The 21164-nt window shown below is 41.5% G+C and overlaps 1 protein-coding gene across 2 annotated transcripts in view; it reads left to right on the top strand.

Annotated features, from left to right (window-relative positions):
• rab11fip4a (RAB11 family interacting protein 4 (class II) a) overlaps positions 1–21164 on the top strand; it is a 54407-nt gene that overhangs the window by 22720 nt on the left and 10523 nt on the right. For both annotated transcript variants that reach the window (XM_086054587.1, XM_086054586.1), the window contains exons 9-10: positions 2466–2606; positions 12000–12081. In XM_086054587.1, coding sequence (XP_085910713.1) covers positions 2466–2606; positions 12000–12081 — 223 coding nt within the window. The remainder of the gene's footprint in view (positions 1–2465; positions 2607–11999; positions 12082–21164) is intronic.

The raw sequence follows: 21164 nt of genomic DNA, 5'->3' as shown, positions 1-21164 counted from the left end.
CCATTGAACAATTTTTAAGATTTCCATAATGTTGATTTTTTAAATTATTATTATACATTTTTTACAATATACATCTTTGTGATCAAATTCTAACAAAAAGTTCAAGGAGCACCCAGGGTCATATCAGCATGTCTTAAAAAGTTAAATGAAAATTTAAAAAAATAGCTCCATATTGTTTTCTACAGTAAATGAATTCCTCCAAAATTTCAAAAGGACAGAAAAGTTAAACTTTCACATATAGTTGTTTTGATTTCAACGCAGTTTTAAATTTGATTCATTATCAGCCATCAGATTTTTAAAAAGGCAGATGGTGATCTTTGTCAAAATGCCGAATATCGGCGCCGATAATCGGCCCGGCCGATGGATGGGGCCGATTGGAACCCCCCTTCGAACCATGTCAATACTGTAGCTCAAACAGCACTATCAAATGGGCTGTTTTAGCAGATTGGTTTTATATATCACTAACCCCACCATGTTCGGGTTTACACGTCACTAACCCAGCAAGAACGTCGCCATCACCGACAAACAACTGCGCAGGTACCGCAGGACAACATGGAATCCATAAAAACCCATGTACCAGAGAGTACAAAAGCAAAAAGCCTTTTTCTCTTCTCCCTTCATCCGAGCCACAGAAAGGCTTGTGGTTGGAGATTTTATGCAATGAATATGCCCAAACAACTCGCAAAATATGTGTTAGTTTGTGGCAAACATTTTATTGACGAATGTTTCAACAATTTGGTACAATATAAATGTGCAGAGCTCGGCATTCGTCAACACTTCACTATGAGTTCTCGTCTGTATTTCAGACCTGTTTGGTCAGACCCGAGTCAGCCAAACGACATTGAGAACACACTCCCGACACGCAGCCAAACAAATAAAAAATAACAGTGTTGTATACCTTTCGGTCCCACAGATGCAATGTCATGTACCCCATTTTGTTTTTAGTTCACTGATCACCACGCTGTGCGTGTGTGTGTCTGTTATTTTTATTTGAGATTTTTCTTTATTCGGTGGCGTGTCTGCTTGTGCGGCGCCTGCGTGTGACATGAAAATTATGTTCTCAATGCCGATTGGCTGTCGTCGACGAGGGACGGATTGAGTCCACGTCGGTAGGCCGGAAACACTGGCCGAAGGTTCTGATTCTGATTAATATTATGTTTGTAGAATATGAATTAAGTGTCAAAATCCACCTATTTTTAGCTATCTCAGGGGGAGGCCATTTTGCCACTTCTGTCGACTGAAATTGACATCACAGTAGCTCAGGGCTCAGCTAACGACCAACCATGGCTCACCTACTTTAGACTTAAAGAAAACCTATAACATGATATACGGTAGTCTGTTATTTAATCTAGGAATATCTGTGATCAACAGATGGGTCTGTAGTTGTACTAGGGCACTATCTTCTCTTGTTTCCTGAAATATCTCTACTGGCCCTTTTATGAGGGATTTTCAGGTCGTGCACATTCCAAGACAAAATATTCAATTCAACCATAAATCAGTTGGTGGAAATATATCAACAGCAAAAATATAAATAAAAATAAAAATACCAATTATTTATGATAATGCAAAAGAAAGAAACATTGGGAGCTGCCAGGGCCTAGGATAATTCACAAACACAAAATCTCTCCACCACTAAAATGTGAGGGCTCACTAAAGAGCTTCATTAATTGTCAAACAAGTCAAATAGGGTTAGGTTATAGGATGCAGAAGTTAACCAGTTGAATATTAATCCTTAAAAATGTCTTTAAACACATTCTTAACTCTAACCCGACTGTGTGTAAGCGGTGTAATGACACATTATGTCACCGATGCACCTCATGCATCACTTTAACATGAAAAGGAAATCACTCACTCATGTATTTTAAAACATCTATCGACACACATAACACTTCACTTTTGGGGTGAAAAGTCACAAGCCAACTGGCTAGCTGCTGGCTAACTCAAGAAGCTAATTTAGCAATCTCCATACTGTTTCACTGGGGCTTCTTGCCAAACATCACAAAGAGTTGGGCCAAATGCATGGAGCCACTCACAGAAGATCCAAGTCAAAATCCTTTGTCATTAAAAATCTGTTTGATATAGATTAAGAGTACTGTAAAACCAACAGCAGTGGAACAAAAACCAATCAAAAGTTCTTTAAACTTTAGGGTGTAATTTTCAGATTTTTTTGTAGAGCTCAAAATTGTATAACTTGGGGTTGTTTTGGTTCAAAGCTCAATACCAATTCTACTTATATAATCTCAGTCTGTATTATTGATAGCGTGTAAAGAACAGTCAAACAAAATCCATTCTGGGACAATGGTAAACCCTCATTTTGGTTGGATAAAAAAAACAACAAAGAAAATAATGTAAATGTGTTTAATCTTTTCAATACTTAAACTGTTACTATAAAAATATATGTTATTTATGTACAGTAAATGTTTTTAGCAACCTCATTCAACATGATTTGTATGCATTTATACCAGTGTGCATGAACTTGAGGAGCAGATGAAGGATGTCGAGTCAAAGTCAGATCAGAGTCTTGAGGAAGAGACGAAGAGGCACTGTGAAGTTTACTGCAAGATGGAGAGGGAAAGAAACACAGAGATAAACTTCCTGTGTAACAGGTAAAATGCTAACAAGTTGCAAATGTTTGAAACTGGTGCTTACTTCTGATTAATGATATGAGCAGAATTGGGCCGTCCGTCCCGGGGGCGGAACGGTCTGTCCCTCCGTCCCGGACGGACGCACATTTTTGGGACAGAAGATGAGCGGGCGACAAGTTTTAAAAAAGGGACGGACTTAGTAAGGGCGGAGGTGGATTTTAGTCCGGCCCACTAGTCCTTCATGAGGGTGACGTGGTCGCGAGGCGGCCAAAGTTCATCTCAACCTACTCGGCGAAATGGGCAAACACAAAAATTGCCTCCAGACACTCCAATGCACCACTTGTTACCCAACTGTGCGTACTTACTTGCCGGCGGGAAAGCTGTGCACTGCACACGTTTAGTCTGCACGGAGGGGAGACGAAAAGGAAGGAAAAGAAGAATGAGAAGAAGGAGCGCTAGCGTTTGACTGCTGGAAATTTGAAACCTGAATGCAGCAGCCCCTTCATTCGCGCACATCTAGGGTGACCATATTTGCGCAAAACTGTCCCGCATGTTAATGATTTTCGATGCGTCCCGCAAATTGACTCGCTGTCCCGCATGTCTGATCGTCAGGCACCAATTTTCAAACGTGCGTCTAAAACCTTCTTTTTTATCGGAGGACAAGCTCTCGTGTGCTGAGAGCAGACGACACATAGTGGAGGCTATTATGGTCTCGGGCTCTTTGTGTGTGTCTGCGAGACTGTGAGAGGCAGGGGTATGCTGTCAATCAAACAGCCAGGTGCACATGCAGGCAATAGTTGTTTTTAAAGATATGCCTACCAAAAACAAGCATTTTAGCAACGCGTTCCATACATTTGTGATGAATTAATATAAATTGAGGAAAGTATGAAGGCTGCAAAGAAAATGAAATGCAGTGACAACAAGGTCTGGGAACTCATTGTCGGTGGGTGAAGCCAGTGAAAGACGAGTCAGATGCTGCTGTTGCTGTTATGGACAAAAGTGAAAGACTTGAGTTGACTTTAATAAGCTGAAGCGGACAAGAGCATGAATGCGCACACGAACCCCGACTGGGTTATATTTCGGACATTTAGCGACGCTAAACTCGTGACATGTTGAAGTGGTCATTAGTAGGGATGTCCACATAAATTTTGGTGCCAATTGATCACCATTTTTGGACGTTATAAGCAATGAAAGTACAATGATTTCCAATGGAGAGTTTGGAATCGGTTACTCCTGTGACTCCGGCCGAACAGGGATAGCACGCTAGGGGGCCATTATCCTCATTAACAAGGGGCGTTATTCATGGAGTCATTTATATCCCAATTTCTCCCAAATTTATTGATAAAATAGAAAATGACAACTATTTTCATTTTCCTGATCAAAAAATATATAAAATGAACTTGGTGAAAACATGGCCATCCCATGGGTCCCACCGTCCCTTTAAGACCCACACTAAGTAGGAGCCTATGACTGGCCAAGACTATTTCTTTGTGAATGCTGTTATTATGTACAAAAACAGAATATTGTGATGTTTTTGGGGGTTTTTGTTTTAGCTCTTTATTTTCTACAGTATCGTGAGCTTTTTATGTCACAAACCTCCCCACAATATCGTAATAATTATTACCGTATCATGACCTTTGGATATTGTGACATCCCTATAGTCTAGAGTATTTTCAATACAACTCAATGGTTTGTATGAGGGCTGTTCGATTAAGCGATTTTGAACCGAAACCGAATATTCTGGATCAAACGATGTTAAAAACGTTCAAATCGGCACGTTCGATTTTTTTATTTTTGGTGTATCTAAGCCACCGTAGTTTCCTCTGCATTTCCGCTTCCTCCCACAAGCGCGCATTCGGGAAAAACTACAACACCATCCATGGCTACCGGCGATTCTGCTATTTGCTCAAGCAAGTGAGCGTTTAGTTATTAAATCGGGCAAATATAGATTTGTAGTGTAGTGTAGTGTGTGCCCCGCATGTACAATTCAACCCGTGAGCAAGTAACTCATCATCTGAAAGGCGTCACTTTTTTTCTCCTGACCTCTGGCCAGCCGGTGCATACGTACTTTTAAGCTTGACAGTGCATTGTATTATTGAGTGACAGTTTTGCACTAATCATTGATTTATGTTTAAGTAAGACCAGGGATAAATGTGAAAGGCTAGTCACTAGCTGGTTGGCAAAATGACTTACTGACAGACTGTTTGGTTTACAGATTTGACTACATTCTCTCATGTTGATGATTTCATTTCAGATGATATATGCACTTTCTTCTTTCATTATTGGTTTAATTAAGAACAGATCTGAAATCTATTGTGCAAGTAAAATGCTGTTAATCTTAATGGATTGTTCTGTGTGTATTAAGTTAAATTGACTGGCTTTTGAGTTCAAAAAGAAAAATTAAGTTTAAATAAAAGACCTTCAAAATACTTCATTTTCCTTTATTTTTTTAGTTTACAAAGAAATCCTAATCGTAATCGTAAAATGGGTTTTGAGAGAAAATAATCAGGATTTTCTTGTTAGGCAAAATCGAACAGCCCTAGTTTGTATGATGCAGAATTGGCACCTTCTCACGCGGACATCGCAGCTACGCAGATGAGACCGTTCCGCTGCAGAAATAGAATAGAATAAATCTTTATTGTCCACCAGGGTGGAAATTTGTCTTCGGCTCACCAAGCATGGTAGCAATAATGATATGATACATAAAATTAAGGAGAAAGAAAATACAATAGAATACATATAGATAAAATTGGGTACATCATAACCACTAACAGTGAATTATTAAGAGCAGTTCACATCATAGGACTTTGCAGACCACTTCAGAAGTAAAATCGATGACATAAGATCCAGTCTTTTAGCCCGTCAAAACACAAGTTTTAATAAACCCGGACAATCATATTTACATGAGGAAACACTGGAAAGTTTTGCCCTGGTTGATGCAAGGACACTTGTTCGAGTTTTCTCCCAGGTAAACCCAACAACCTGCCTTTTGGATCCAATTCCCACATTTCTTTTTAAGACATTTTATGGATTTTTTGAAGAACAAATTTTAAATATAGTCAATTGCTCTCTTCAGACAGGCGTCTTCCCCGCTGCCTTTAAAACGGCGGTGGTGAAGCCCCTTCTGAAGAAGAGCGGTTCTGACCCGAGCGTTTTTAATAATTACAGACCCGTATCCAACTTACCGTTTTTAAGTAAGATTTTAGAAAAACTGTTTTTCATCCAGTTGAATCATTTTTTAAATACAAATAATATTTTGGAGAAATATCAATCTGGTTTTAGGATGAACCACAGTACGGAGACTGCTCTTTTAAGGATTTTAAATGATATTAGGTGCACTGCAGACGTGAGAAAACTCACAGTCTTGGTGCTACTGGATCTAAGCGCTGCTTTTGATACAGTAGATCACCAAATTTTATTAAATAGACTTAAAAATCTAGTGGGCATCTCTGGTACTGTTTTTGACTGGTTTTATTCCTATCTCACAGACCGATATTTCTTTGTAAGTATGGATACTTGTTCCTCTAAAACTCATGAAATTAAATGTGGGGTTCCTCAAGGTTCGATTTTAGGCCCCCTACTTTTTAATCTTTATATGCTTCCCCTCGGGGATGTCATCAGGGGACACGGCATCAGCTTTCACAGCTATGCTGATGACACGCAGCTGTATATTGCCGTGTCTCCTGATGACACAGGACCCATTGATACCCTTTTAAATTGCATTTTAGATATCAAGTCATGGATGGCAGATAATTTCCTACAGCTCAATCAGGACAAGACTGAGGTTTTAGTTATCGGTCCCGAAGGTCAGAGAGAGAAGCTTTTACCAAAACTACACATTTTTAATCCCTCACACTGTGTGAAGAACCTTGGTGACTCAGTTTTATTCCTCATATTAAAAATGTAACCAAGATTGTTTTTTATCACCTTAAGAATATCGCCAGAGTCCGCCCGTTTCTCTCTCAGGCTAACACGGAAGTGCTGATGCATGCCTTTATTTCCTGTCGTTTAGATTACTGTAATGCCCTGCTCTCTGGCCCCCCGAAAAAGAGCATTTCACCACTGCAACTACTGCAGAATTCAGCCGCTCGGCTGCTGACGAGAACCAGAGGGCGGGAGCACATTACGCCAGTTTTGAAATTGCTGCATTGGCTCCCTGTGTGTTTCAGGATCGATTTTAAAGTACTTTTATTAGTTTATAAATGTGTTAATGGTCTTGGGCCATCTTATTTATCTGATTTGCTTTTATCATACCAGCCCTCGCGGATCCTGAGGTCCTCTGGCGCCGGCCTTTTATTTATTCCAAGGGTGAGGACCAAAATGCATGGCGAGGCTGCATTCAGCCGTTTTGGTCTTCACCTTTGGAATAGCCTGCCAGAGGATGTCAGGTCTGCAGAGACTGTTGATATTTTTAAGAGGAAGCTCAAGACACACCTTTTTAGTTTGGCTTTCAACAACTTTTAAATAATTTATCTTTTCTTTTGATTGAAGGTAATTCTATGTTTTGCTTTGAATGTTTTAAAGCACTTTGAGTTGCATTTTTATGTATGAAAAGTGCTATATAAATAAAATGTGATTGATTGATTGATTGATAGGTGTGGGCCGTATCCTATCAGTGACTTTGCAGAGTTAAGAATACTAATAGCGATGGGGACAAAGGATTTCTTAAATATGTCCTTAGTTGCCAAAAGGACTCTGTAGCGTCTCCTAGAGTTTAATAGCTCCAACTGGTTAAAGAGGGGATGAGAAAAGTCTGACAGGATACTCTTCTCCGTAAAAGGTTGAGTCAGAGGCTTTTGAGGTTTGCCAATTATTTTGCTTGCCACTGACAAGTCCTAGAGAGTTTGTTCTTAAGTCTGCAGTTTAGGTGACCATACCAAGTAGGAAGGTGAAAGGTTAAAACACTTTCCATATAGTTTTATAGACAAGCTCCAAAATCTGTTGACTAACTCCAAGGCCACAGTGTTTTCTGAGGAGATAAAGACCCTGTGTGCATCTCTTCGAAATAAACTGTTTCCAGAGATCAGCTGGGAGTCTAAAAATGTCAACATGATGACCATCAAGCGAAACTGGTTCAGTTTTCCAATCTTGTTTTGAGCAGATGACTTAGCTCTTTTGTTTCAGCCACATTGATTTTGTTTGAAGTGTCTGAGTATAAGACAAGTAGGCTGCTTCACCTACACGATCTTGTTTTTCAATCAGACCAACTATAAGGCCATGCCATCCACATACTTAAAGAGACACTTGGGTGAGCTTAACATTGGCACTTATATAATAGGTTTGCATGTAAAAATGACATTAGTACTAAAATGCCCACCTCAAAAGACTCTGTAGTGATTTAAGGTCTTTTTTGTGATTAGGTTTACGACAAATTTCCCCGCCCCCAAAAGGGGCGTGGCTTATGTTCTGTTTTCGGTTTCAGCGGCCTACGTCACGCGAGGAAGGCATGCTTGGTAATATTGCTCACTTTGTCAGTTCTGTTGTCTAAAACGGTGACCGATCGCCACCAAAATGCAAATGCGCATTACTACTCTTGTCCACTTCAACCTGTGAAAGTATAAAAGTGTTCTGCACAATAGTTTGGATTTATTGACATAAAACGTGATCTCCTCATGATCACCACCACAAAATCAAAAATACCGAGGCGATTGCTCCTCCACTTTCTCAAGCTGAAGCGGACAAGAGCATGAATGCGCACACGAACCCCGACTGCTTATATTTTGGACATTTAGCGACGCTAAACTCGTGTCTCAGGAGGGAGAGGGACGGCGGCTTGCAGCAGCAGCAGGCAGATTGGAGCCCCCCGTTTCGGGGTAGGATTGGGACGGCTAATAGCAGCAACTAGCTTCAGGCCGTTAAAACAAAAGGCGATAGCACAACAACATTAGCTCCTTACTGTCCGCCCAGCGTGTGGAGGTGAAGATGAGCCTGTGTCTACATGTCACCTCGCAAGCGTGCTGTGTCCCTGCTTGCTTGCTTGCAGCCGCCACCTGCCTGAGTGAAGCGGCGTGAGAGTGACGAAAGCCCTCATCGAACAGCGAACAAAACGTTTCGGCGAGGCTGACTGCACAGACGAGTGTGGCCGCATTGGAACGTGCCATTTCGGCTGTTATCTTCCAAATTGGACGGCGCGTTCTAAGTCGAAAAACTGGGTCCATTCCTCATCCACGTGTGGACGTCTACTCATTCCCACTTGAGTCTCTGTAAATATCCTGACTGGTGTTTAATGCCTCGCACATTGTAACCGTGATCAGCAAAGAAGCTTTTTTTTTGTTTTTTTTTTTAACAAAGAAGCAGTGTGCGCTCGTCCAAGCCTAAATCTATGTAGCTTTACTGACTTCCACATTTCCTCATTCTCATATAAATCAGCCACAGAGAGGTTAATCCTTTTGATATGTTGAAGTGGGCATTAGTAGAGATGTCCACATTAATATTGGTGCCAATTGATGGCGGTTTTGGACGTTATAAGCAATAAAAGTACAATGAGAGTTTGGAATCGGTTCCTCGCGTGACTCCGGCCGAACAAGGATAGAACGGTAGGGGGCATGGCCATTGTGCTCATTATCAAGGGGCGTTATTCATGGAGTTACTTATTTCCTAATTTCTCCAAAATGAATGGATAAAATAGAAAATGGCAGCTCTTTTCATTTTCCTGATCAAAAAATATATAAAATGAACTTGTTAGTGAAAACATGGCCATCCCAGCCCCACCGTCCCTTTAAAGTGGAAGTCATCCCAAACATATTTTTTTAAGAATATGTTCTATGCAGGCCCCCTAGTTGAAACACGGCATTCCGATTAATATTGTGTTTGTGGAATAAGTGTTAATCCACTCGTTTTTAGCCATTTCTTGGGGCGGCCATTTTGTCTTCTGTCGACTGAAAATGACATCGCAACTACTCACAACGACCAATCACGGCTCAGATTCAGATAACAGGTCAGGATAACAGGTCGGATTGGTCGCTGTGAGCAGTTGTGATGTCATTTTCAGTTGACATAAGACAAAATGGCCACCCCCAGAGTTGGCTAAAAACAAGTGCATTTTGCTGCTTAATTTATATTCCACAGACGCAAAATGAATCAGAAGGTTCTGTTTCAACTAGTGGGCCTGCTGGGAACATATTCTTGAAAAAAATATGTGTGGGTTGACTTCCGCTTTAAACAATTTAAGATAAGTGTCATGGCCCATAAATTAATTTGTAAAAAGTGAGAATAGCATCGGCGAAAGAACACACCCTTGTGGACAGCCAGTGCTTACAGTGAGCACATCAGACATGTTCCCCATCTGTGAGTGGCATGAGAGAAAGTTCTTGATCCAAAAGACAAGCGATGAGATAATATTAATATCAGTGAGCTTTTTCAGAAGGATATGTGTCTTCATTGAATTAAAGGCAGAGCTAAAATCTACCAACAAAAACCTGTCCTATTCTTTGGGGTGCATAAGATGTTTTGTCACTGTTAAGCAAAGTCAGCACAGCATGCGAAGGGCAAAAGGTCTAACATAGCAGCTATAGTGGTCAAATGATTGGCTAAAACACGCTCCATCGTTTTACACAGAGTGGAGGTTAATGCAATTGGGCGAAAATCATTTGGTATGTTTGCGCATGGCTTTTTAGGAACGGGCCTAATTACCGCGAATTTCCGCAATTTTTGGTACTGTGTGTATATCTATTCAGGGCTGAAACAGCTTTGTGAGAACTCCTGTTAGTTGAGGAGCGCAATCTTTGAGAAGGTGGGCTTTAAGACCATCTGGACTAGTGGTTGTATTGGGCCTAACTTGGGAAGACATCGTCCCTGCTAATAAACGGCCACAGACTGCATATTAAAGATTTGTTTTTTAAATTGTACAGAAGTATACCTGATACTGACCTGAACATTTAACACAACCAACATTTCAAACATGACAAAAGTCATTTATGTTTCAGTCTGTCAACTGCATTTTAGTTTGACGAAAGAAAGCGCAATGGGTGTAATAAAGTGCATTGAATGATTTAACGTTTAAAGAAAGATGGGATAAAGTCAATAATTAATTACAGAAAGCCTCATTTTTTCCCCTGCAAAAATCTCTACACCTATTATTGTTTTTCCTTCATTGGCACATTTTACAGATGAGCATTCTGACAAACAAGTGTCCTTCCTTTTTGCGGCGGATCTCCAAAGAAAAAAATCCACTAGTCAATCAGACAGTCAGTGAATTGGTATCACCTGTGGTTGGTTATTGTACGCTGTGCAATGTCAAACTGGGTGCACATAAATTGTAACCCACAGTTGTAATCAGGTAATGCAAATATACTTACAAGTTAAAACAACTCCTTCGCTGGTCCTCGCAGTCTCTGTTGCAGGACGGGTTGAAAAGTTCCGAGGTGCCAACAGACGTTCGGCTTGAAGATGCTGGACTCCAATTGGCCTTAACTTCTCAGCTGTCATGAGATTTAGTCGCATTGGTTCGATTTTGCTCAACTTGAGTAACAAGGGGGAGAGGCAGATATGTGTGTGATTGCCCGTTGGATGTGTGTGATTGCCCGTTGGCGTGAAGGCAGCGCGTCCGGTGCATAGTCACCCCTATTCCCATGTTTGCAATAATTTTACAAGCATACTTTTTTTTCTGTAGTAGGTTTATATTTTCAATTTTAGATGTACATACATATATACATACATATATAAATATATATTACTTTATGTATTTACTTGTATAATAAAAATAAACATGTATAACATGCATTGTTTTAACACTGATGTATTATATTTTGTAGTATGACTTTATACGTAATCATGTTGTGCAAATAGCACAATGTTTTGTTTGTTGTTCTGATTCATGTCACGCCACACCCGCCTTCCCCATCGCTTATTGCCCTTTTACACCACAGCCTGCTGTCTGCATTGACTCGTGTGGGATCACTTTGTGCAAATGGTTAAAAACGCAGACGGTGTGACGGTCTGTCAACTAGGTGTGCCAAATAAATCAAACTTTGTATATGAGACGTTGCCGCGGCCCGGTGGTTGGGGACCCCTGCTATACAGTATACCAAACGCAGGAGGGTAATAATCTAGATTTGTTTAGATTGTATATGACATATATTCCATGCTACTATATTGAGCACATCATGGTGGTGTTAAATTATTTTCTCTTAAAAGCAGAGAGTAAAGAAACACTGAAAATGTTAAAGAATAAGGGAGTTTACGCCTGTTTTTGTCGACACCATGGCGAAAATGAAGCAAACACATCAGTATACATTAAAATGAATAGTGATGCAGATTGAGCAGAGGACACTCAAACAGAAGAAACAGAGGCTGTAACAGTATGAGGATGCAGTGATGGTTGTGAGGCTTTTTTTTATCCATGTAATTGTTTCCATCATTTTGACTCACATTTAATGACTTCATGGATTGGCCTGTATTTGTTGACACACATAGGATACAGCAGTTAGAAGAAGAGAACGGAGAAATGAAGACAAATGTGTTCAGACTCAAGTCTCTGGCAGAGAAACTGGACCAGGTGAGTAGTATTTATTATATTTGACGTGGTAATTGAAAGGATTCATGTTTTTTTTCTACCATCACTGAACTGAGATTTTTTGGTGATTTGTTTTTTTTTAAGACAAGGCCCAGTTTTATTTTAATTTCAAGTGCGTGGGGGGGTGTGCGCGCGAGTGTGTGTGTTTGTGTGTTCGAAGACCGCACACAGGATTCTGAAGGCCTTGGTCAAATTACATTTGCATGGCTACTAGCATCGTCAATTCGTCTATAACTTCTGGTCTGTACTACCGGTCGACCTACGTGGTCCCAGTCCGTCCCTTGTCGGCAACAGCCAATCGGTGTCGAGAACATAATTTTCATGTCACATGCAGGCGCCGCACAAGCAGACACGCTGCCAAATAAAGAAAAAATATCAAATAAAAACAACTGACATAGACACACACACACACACATACACAAATTGGTGATCGGTGAAATAAAAACAATATAGGACACATGTCATTGCGTATGTGGGACCAAAAGGTACGGAACCACTGTTTTCCTTTTTTTTTCTTTATTTGACTGAGTGAGAGGAATGCATGTGACGTATGTCCGTTCTCAACGCCGTTTGGCTGACTTGGACTGACTGGGCGGGTCTGAAATATAGACGAAAACTTAGAGACGGACTAAAGCATATAGACCAGGGGTCGGCAACCTTTTACACTCAAAGAGCCATTTCGACTCGGTTTCCACGGAAAAGAAAACACTGAGAAAACACTGATGTAAAATGTATATATATATATATATATATATATATATATATATATATATATATATATATATATATATATATATATATATATATATATATATATATATATATATATATATTATATAATATATGATATATATATTATATTATATAATACATGATATATATATATTATATTATATAATATATGGCATGACGGCTAGCATGTCTAATGACAGTGCGCACACCAAATTAACTATTACACATGCGACAACTGCCGCATTGATTCACATGACCGACGCATTGTTCTGTTGGCGACAGGTCTGCAACACATGCCACGTACCCATCAGGAATTGTTGCTGCTCTGATTGGTCCATAATGTCACATGTTGTGATGACATACAGTTTCCCACATGGAGAGGAGAGAGAGGATGCAGCAGGCAGCTCGTTGCTGCTGCAAAAGCAAATTAGTTTAGCAATAAAATTAAAAACATAGTCTAGTCATCTCGGTTGTAGCAGGTACGATATTCATTGTTGTCGCTGTCTTTTTGAAGCGCGCCCCCCGACTTGGAACTTAACTGTTTCAAAACAACTTATGTCCAGGAGTATATCAAGCTGCGCGCAGCACTCAAGTATGACGCTGCCACATCAAGGTGGAGTTCATGCACTTCTTCTGGCGTCTTCTACTTCCGAAAATACGCCGTAGCAAACCTGCTGTGTATAGTGGTTTGCTGATATGCTTTCATTTTGAAGGCCGTGAACGAAGGGTAGTGTGGAAAATAAATAACTTGTTGAATGAGACTTCTGGCCGTCTGTTGACCCAAGTAATTCTACAATACGATAAAACCAACCCCGGGGCTCGCAATGGAATTAAGCACACGCAGGTGGGTAAGTAATAAAGTACTAGTGGCGCATTTTGAAGCGTGTCCACAGCGGGTTCGAATAGTAAATTAGCCAGCTAATGATCCTTAAAAAGCTTCTGCCGTTAGCATCTCTCCCGCGGCGGCGTCAATCACGGACACTTTTTTTTGGGGTGAGGGTAATAATTTTTAGGAATAAGGGCGTGGGGTCGCGGCCGGAAGGGTACCCAGGTCAAGGGTGGAGGGTCGTGGCCGGACCGGCAAAAAAGGGTCAAATGCCCAGCTCTGCTATTACAAGAGGCAGAAAAAAATCCTCTAGCATTTTTTGGGAAGTATCCAAATTACTCATGGAGTCATTTCACCCCTAGTTGTCAAAATGCTCCCATACATGCGACTTAACATGATCGACAAGGCTTTCAAGTTCACCTTCTGCTATTATAGTGAATGTGGACTGATCATGTTGTTTACACATGAATGTGCATTGTTTTTGTTTTTTTCTTACCAACCGATCCACGGGCCATGTGCGGCCCGAACCGTGATGCAGGATCGAAGATGATTCATTGCACCACTAATGGTAACTCATGGAAGCTGAAATCTTATTGGACAAACAACTGGTAGCTTCACTGCCTAGACACACGCTATGAAATCAGGACAAAAGACTGTTGGATGTTTCATTTCATGTCAGACATACATGAATCATCGAGGTGGACGGCGGTCCCCAAGTGCCCACTTCATAGTGGATTTGATCACCTTAGCCAACTTTACATCATCCACCCACAGAAGTCTGCTTGCAATTCTTTATAAATGTACTTTGCATTGTTCGATCTCCTGCATGGACTTACGAGAGGAGCCGCTTCCATTGGCTGCAATCAAGTCAGCTGTGTTCACACAAACAGCAGGACAAATGCCCGTTTCTAATTGTGTCAAGCTGCGTGCATCTTTGAAAATTTAAAACTAGTCTAGCCTGCCCGCATGTGCAGATTTACGCCATGCCATGGCCAAAATTGCGCTGGGTACAAATATAGTGACCCATGATTTAGCTTTCACAAAACCATCCATCCATTATCTATACCGCTTATCCCCACAAGGGCCACGGGCGTGATGGAGCCTATCCCAGCAGTCTTTGGGCAGTAGGCGGGGGACACCCTGAATTGGTTGCCAGCCAATCACAGGGCACACAGAGACAAACAAACAACCACATTCACAATCACAATCAATTACAAGCATTTTAGGGTTCTCCCATTTTCATGGGCTCAAAAAGGTGTTTGGGGACTTCCGGTAATGGTGGGTGAGGAGTAGACGTGTTTACTCTGGCTCCCTATCTACATGCATAGTATTACTCGAATTACCCGTTCGTGTTACAAGTAACACACAAACCTGCTCTGGAATGACTTCCAGGACAGCTAAACAACAATCTAAGAGGGACTCGCCACCCAGGGAAGACGGCTCTGGCATTAGCATTGACATGGCCGCGCTAACCAAGCTGCTGGAAGACCACAAGCCCGCTCTTTCCTCTGAGCTTAAAACTGCAATCTCTGCACTGGACTCGAAGCTTGACGTTGTGCAAGCCACTTTGGCCGCTCATGGACAGCAGACCTCTTCGCTGGAAACTGGTGCGAACCCTGTGAGCGACCGTCTTGATGCTTTGGAGGCGACCTGTGCGGAGCTAACTGCTATCAAAGTTGAAAGCTAAAACCTCTGACCTCGAAGCGCGAAGCCGCCGCAACAACATTCGCATTATCGGACTCCCGAAATCGATCGAGGGCCACAACGACTACTTTTTTCGCCTCGTTCCCTGCGTGAGCTCATGTGCGAAGATGCCAACTCCTCCCGTTTTGGACCGCACTCATCAATAGCTAACAGCTAAACCCAGACACGGCGAAAGACCAAGGCCTGTTATCGTCAGGTTTCATAACTTTCAAACGAAGGAGATGGTCATTTGAGAAGCTCGAAAGAGAAGATCTGACATGAAGTACCACGGAAAACCCATCTACCTACATGAGGATTACACCCCCGAAGTCATGGCGCAACGCATAGCCTATCGGGACGTGATGCAGCAGCTGTACAAACGGGCTAAAACCTAGACCGGTTTTATCGCTGGCCGACACTCTTAACAATACCAGGCGGTTATTGAACATCATATGCTCCTCTTTGGACTCTAATCCAGCCGAAATCATTCTTTCTATGGATGCGGAGTAGGCATTTGACCGAGTGGAGTGGAGCTACCTGTTTTTTATTTTGGGAGAATTTGGCTTCGATCCAAATTTCATATCATGGATAAAACTTCTTTATACGTCCCCTAAAGCTAGCATTAACATTAATGACATGAAATCTGACCCCTTTCTGCTATCTCGCGGCACCCATCAGGGTGTCCTCTTTCTCCATCCCTGTTTGCGCTTGCCTTTGAGCCCCTAGCCCTGTGGCTTCTTAGTGAGCAGAAATTTGAAGGGATTTCTCGATTGGCCTTTCCAACAAATTATCCTTGAACGCTGATGACCTCTTACTTTTTGTTACAAATCCCGATACATCCCTTCGTGCTATTCTTGGTATTTTGGAACAATTCAAGATACTATCTGGTTATAAAATTAATTTGAACAAAAGTGAATCTCCCAATTAACTCACCTGCTGAGAGCCTTCCTCTTTCCATATTGCCTTTTAAGAAGGCGACCCGATTGAAATACCTTGGCGTTACCGTGACAAAGTCACACTCAGAATTATTCGCCATGAATTTTCAACCCTTACTTGACCGTTGCAAACTTGACTTGGCTAGGTGTTCTACTCTCCCTCTTTCTCTAGTAGGTCGGGTTAACCTTATTAAAATGATGGTACTTCCTCACTTGCTTTACATGTTTGAACATATTCCTGTATTCATTCGTAAATCTTTTTTTTCCACACTTGACCAGGAAATTACATCTTTCTTGTGGTGTAATAAACAAGCTCGCATCAAGGGGTCAACTCTTCAGCTTCCTAAAGCTCTTGGAGGTCTAGCCTTACCGGATTTCCGTAGATACTACTGGGCTCGTAATATCAACAAAATACTTTTTGGGAATGTTGACGTCACTCCCGATGACTGCCCTCATTGGGCCAACATGGAACTGTCCTCCTCATCACTCTCACTATGGTCAGTAGTCTGCTCTCAGTTGCCTTTTTCATTCAAGCGAGTATCACGTAACTCTGTCATACTTGAAACACTGAAGATTTGGAGCCAATTCAGAAGACAATTTGGTCTACATTGTGGGTCTAAGCTTGCACCCATCCTGTTCTGACCGAGCTTTTGAATCCTGGTCAAACTGTGGTCTGAAGACCCTTGACAGCCTTTACCTTGACGGCGTATTTCCTTCGATTTCTGACCTTTTAAAACAATTTATGCTCCCTCGCTCCCATTTATTTAGTTATTTCCAGATTCTGCATTTTGTCCAAAACCAATTACCTCACTTCCCGAATCGTCCCCCCGAGACCGCGATGGATTCTCTCCTAATACACAAAGCAACACAAAAATCTTTAATTGCAACACTGTATTATTCAATGTTTAAGATTAATCCAACCTCCCTTAATCAATTGAGGTATATCTGGGGGCAGGACCTTAATATCACAATCACTGACAAACAATGGGACCAGATGCTTAATCTTGTATATTCCTCATCAATTTGTGCAAGGCACCAATTTCTATAATGCAAGATTTTACACAGAAGCCATCTCACGAATGCTAGATTGGCAAAAATCTTTCTGGACAGATCTAACGCTTGTAATAGATGTAACCTCTCACCGGCCAATCACATGCACATGTTCTGGCCATGTCCCAAGCTTAATGACTTCTGGCACGCTATCTTCAACACGTTTGGGAAGGTCCTGGGTACTACAGTAAACCCTGACCCACTTACTGCCCTTTTCGGAATGCCTCCGCCACTCCTTCGGTCCAAGAACACTCAAACTATTATTTCTTTCACTACTCTGCTTGTGAGGAAACTCATTCTACTTATGTGGACTCACTCGTCCCCACCTACTCATATGGATTCAGGAAATTTTACAATGTGTGAGGCTTGAGAAGATCAGATTTTCCCTCAAAGGTTCCCTCTAGGCCTTTCACAAAAGCTAGCAGCCCTTCTTGCTTCATATGCCTTGCTAAGAACCTGCGGTCTGTCGGTCTGGGTGAGTGGCATTTTACCGGCATTGTCTCGCGGAGTCGAGCGCTTCAGCCGCCTTTTAAGCTTGAACACGTGGCTCCTACGCACTTGTGGCCACCTTGACTTTGCTTTTATTGACAATTTTAACCAATTCTGGAATCGCTCGTCTTTTTACCAGCCGGATGGTGTTCATCCGAACTCTCTTGGTAGCAAGATTTTAGCCGTTAACATCCACCATGTCGTTACCAATTCTACTCCTAGCTGACTCTTGTTTACCAATCATATTTCTTCTTCTACTCATAAATGCTGCAATGACAATGTCACTACCATCACCTACAGGCCAATACCCGCTGCTCACAGTACCACCACCCTCACTAGCTCCCCCTGCAGGCCCCCATTATCATTACCACCATCGGACAGCTTTCCCATTGAAACCATCATCCATATCACCATGAGCGCACGTCCAGCACAATAATTAATCTGGCCGTGCTGAACGTGCGCTCCCTTTTAAACAAATCTTTTATCATAAACGACCCGATTTTAGACAATAATTTACATGGTATACTTTTATCTGAGACATGGCTTGGTACAGATGCTCCAGTTGCTCTCACCGAGGCTTGCCCACCGAATTTAAAATTTTTATTTTCTACAAGGGATGGGAAAAGAGGAGGCGGGACTGCATAAATTTTTATTAATACTCTTTTATCAAAGGAGATCATTTTTAGCAGCTATTTATCGTTTGAACATCATGCCTTTGTTTTTATTCTCTGCATTACCGTTTATAGACCTCCCCATCATTCCACTTCTTTTATTACAGAATTTTCAGAATTCTTATCCATTTTATATTCCAGTTATAACAGGATTTTAATAACTGGTGATTTTAATATACACATGGACAACATCTCGGACCCACTATCCAGAGAATTTTTAAACCTTTTAAACTGCTTGGATTTTAAACAGCACGTCTTGCAGCCAACTCACAACAGAGGACACACCCTGGATTTGGTTATAACCTATGGCTTGTCTGCTGGTGTGTCCTCTGTTGTTAACTTGGCAGTGTCAGACCACTACTGTGTCTATGTTAACATCGCCAGTTTTAACCATCTAGCAGCCCCGGTGAGAACAGTGAAGAAACGCTACCTATCTTCTGAGGTGGCTGCAAATTTTATCAAGATCTTAAAAAATACTCCTGCTGACATTTTACCTGCACCCTGTGATGTTATTGTTGACAATTTTAACCTCAATCTTAAATCATCATTAGATTCAGCTCCACTTTTAATTAAAACAACAAAAACAAAGACTGTACCCCCGTGGAGAAACAATGCAATCAAAACATCAAAGAGAAAATGCAGAGAGGAGATGGAGAAAAAGTAAACTTACAGTACACTATGAAATATTATGCGAACAACTGAAATCCTACAATAAAAGTCAAGCTGGCAAGATCTTCCTATTTCTCAAACCTCATTACAGTCAATAAAAACAACCCCAGAGTTCTCTTCTCCACCTTTGAACTTTTAACTAGTTCTGATTTTAATAAGTCCCCACAGAGACCAACAGACGCTCTGTGTGAGGACTTTGCAGACCACTTCAGAAGTCAAATCGATGACATAAGATCCAGTCTTTTAGCCTGTCAAAACACAAGCTTTAATAAACCTGGACAATCATATTTACATGAGGAAACACAGGAAGGTTTTGCCCTAGTTGATGCTAGGACACTTGGTCGAGTTTTCTCCCAGGTAAACCCAAAAACCTGCCTTTTGGATCCGATTCCCACATTTCTTTTTAAGACATTTTATGGATTTTTTGAGGAACAAATGTTAAATGTATGTCAATTGCTCTCTTCAGACGGGCGTCTTCCCCGCTGCCTTTAAAACGGCGGTGGTGAAGCCCTTTCTGAAGAAGAGCAATTCTGACCCGAGCGTTTTTAATAATTCCAGACCTGTATCCAACTTACTGTTTTTAAGTAAGATTTTAGAAAAACTGGTTTTCATCTATCCATCCATCCATTATCTGTACCGCTTCTCCTCACAAGGGTCGCTGGGCGTGCTGGAGCCTATCCCAGCTGTCTTTGGGCAGTAGGCGGGGGACACCCTGAACTGGTTGCCAGCCATTCGCAGGGCACACAGAGACAAACATCCGCACTCACAATCACACCTAGGGGCAATTTAGAGTATCCAATCAACTTACCATGCATGTTTTTGGAATGTGGGAGGAAACCGGAGTGCCCGGAGAAAGCCCACGCAGGCATGGGGAGAACATGCAAACTCCACACAGGGAGGCCGGAGCCGGGATCGAACCCACGACCTCTGAACTGTGAGGCGGACGTGCTAACCAGTCGACCACCGTGCCGCCCGGTTTTCATCTAGTTTAATCATTTTTTAAATACAAATAATATTTTAGAGAAATATCAATCTGGTTTTAGGATGAACCACAGTACGCAGACTGCTCTTTTAAGGATTTTAAATGATATTAGGTGCGCTGCAGACGTGAGAAAACTCACAGTCTTGGTGCTACTGGATCTAAGCGCTGCTTTTGATACAGTAGATCACCAAATTGTATTAAATAGACTTAAAAATCGAGTGGGCATCTCCGGTACTGTTTTTAACTCACAGACCGATATTTCTTTGTAAGTATGGATACTTGTTCCTCCAAAACCCATGGAATTAAATGTGGTGTTCCGCAAGGTTCGATTTTAGGCCCCCTACTTTTTAATCTTTATATGCTTCCCCTTGGGGATGTCATCAGGGGATACGGCATCAGCTTTCACAGCTATGATGATGACACACAGCTGTATATTGCCGTGTCTCCTGATGACACAGGACCCATTAATACCCTTTTAAATTGCATTTTAGATATCAAGTCATGGATGGCAGATAATTTCCTACAGCTCAATCATGACAAAACTGAGGTTTTAGTTATCGGTCCCGAAGGTCAGAGAGAGAAGCTTTTACCAAAACTACACATTTTTAATCCCTCACATTGTGTGAAGAACCTTGGCGTTGAGAACCTTTGACTCTGAGCTCAGTTTTATTCCTTATATTAAAAATGTAACCAAGATTGTTTTTTATCACCTTAAGAATATCGCCAGAGTCCACCCGTTTCTCTCTCAGGCTAACACGGAAGTGCTGATGCATGCTTTTATTTTACTGTCGTTTAGATTACTGTAATGCCCCGCTCTCTGGCCTCCCGAAAAAGAGCATTTCACCATTGCAACTACAGCAGAATTCAGCCGCTCGGGTGCTGACGAGAACCAGAGGGCGGGAGCACATTGCGCCAGTTTTGAAATTGCTGCATTGGCTCCCCGTGTGTTTCAGGATCGATTTTAAGGTACTTTTATTTGTTTATAAATGTGTTAATGGTCTTGAGCCATCTTATTTATCTGATTTGCT

This window comes from Filicampus tigris, chromosome 16 (assembly GCF_054856515.1).
Source record: "Filicampus tigris isolate MCC_2025a chromosome 16, RoL_Ftig_1.0, whole genome shotgun sequence".
Classification (NCBI taxonomy): Eukaryota; Metazoa; Chordata; class Actinopteri; order Syngnathiformes; family Syngnathidae; genus Filicampus; species Filicampus tigris.
The sequence above is the reverse complement of the archived record's forward strand: the minus strand, read 5'-3'. Positions and strand labels throughout refer to the sequence as shown.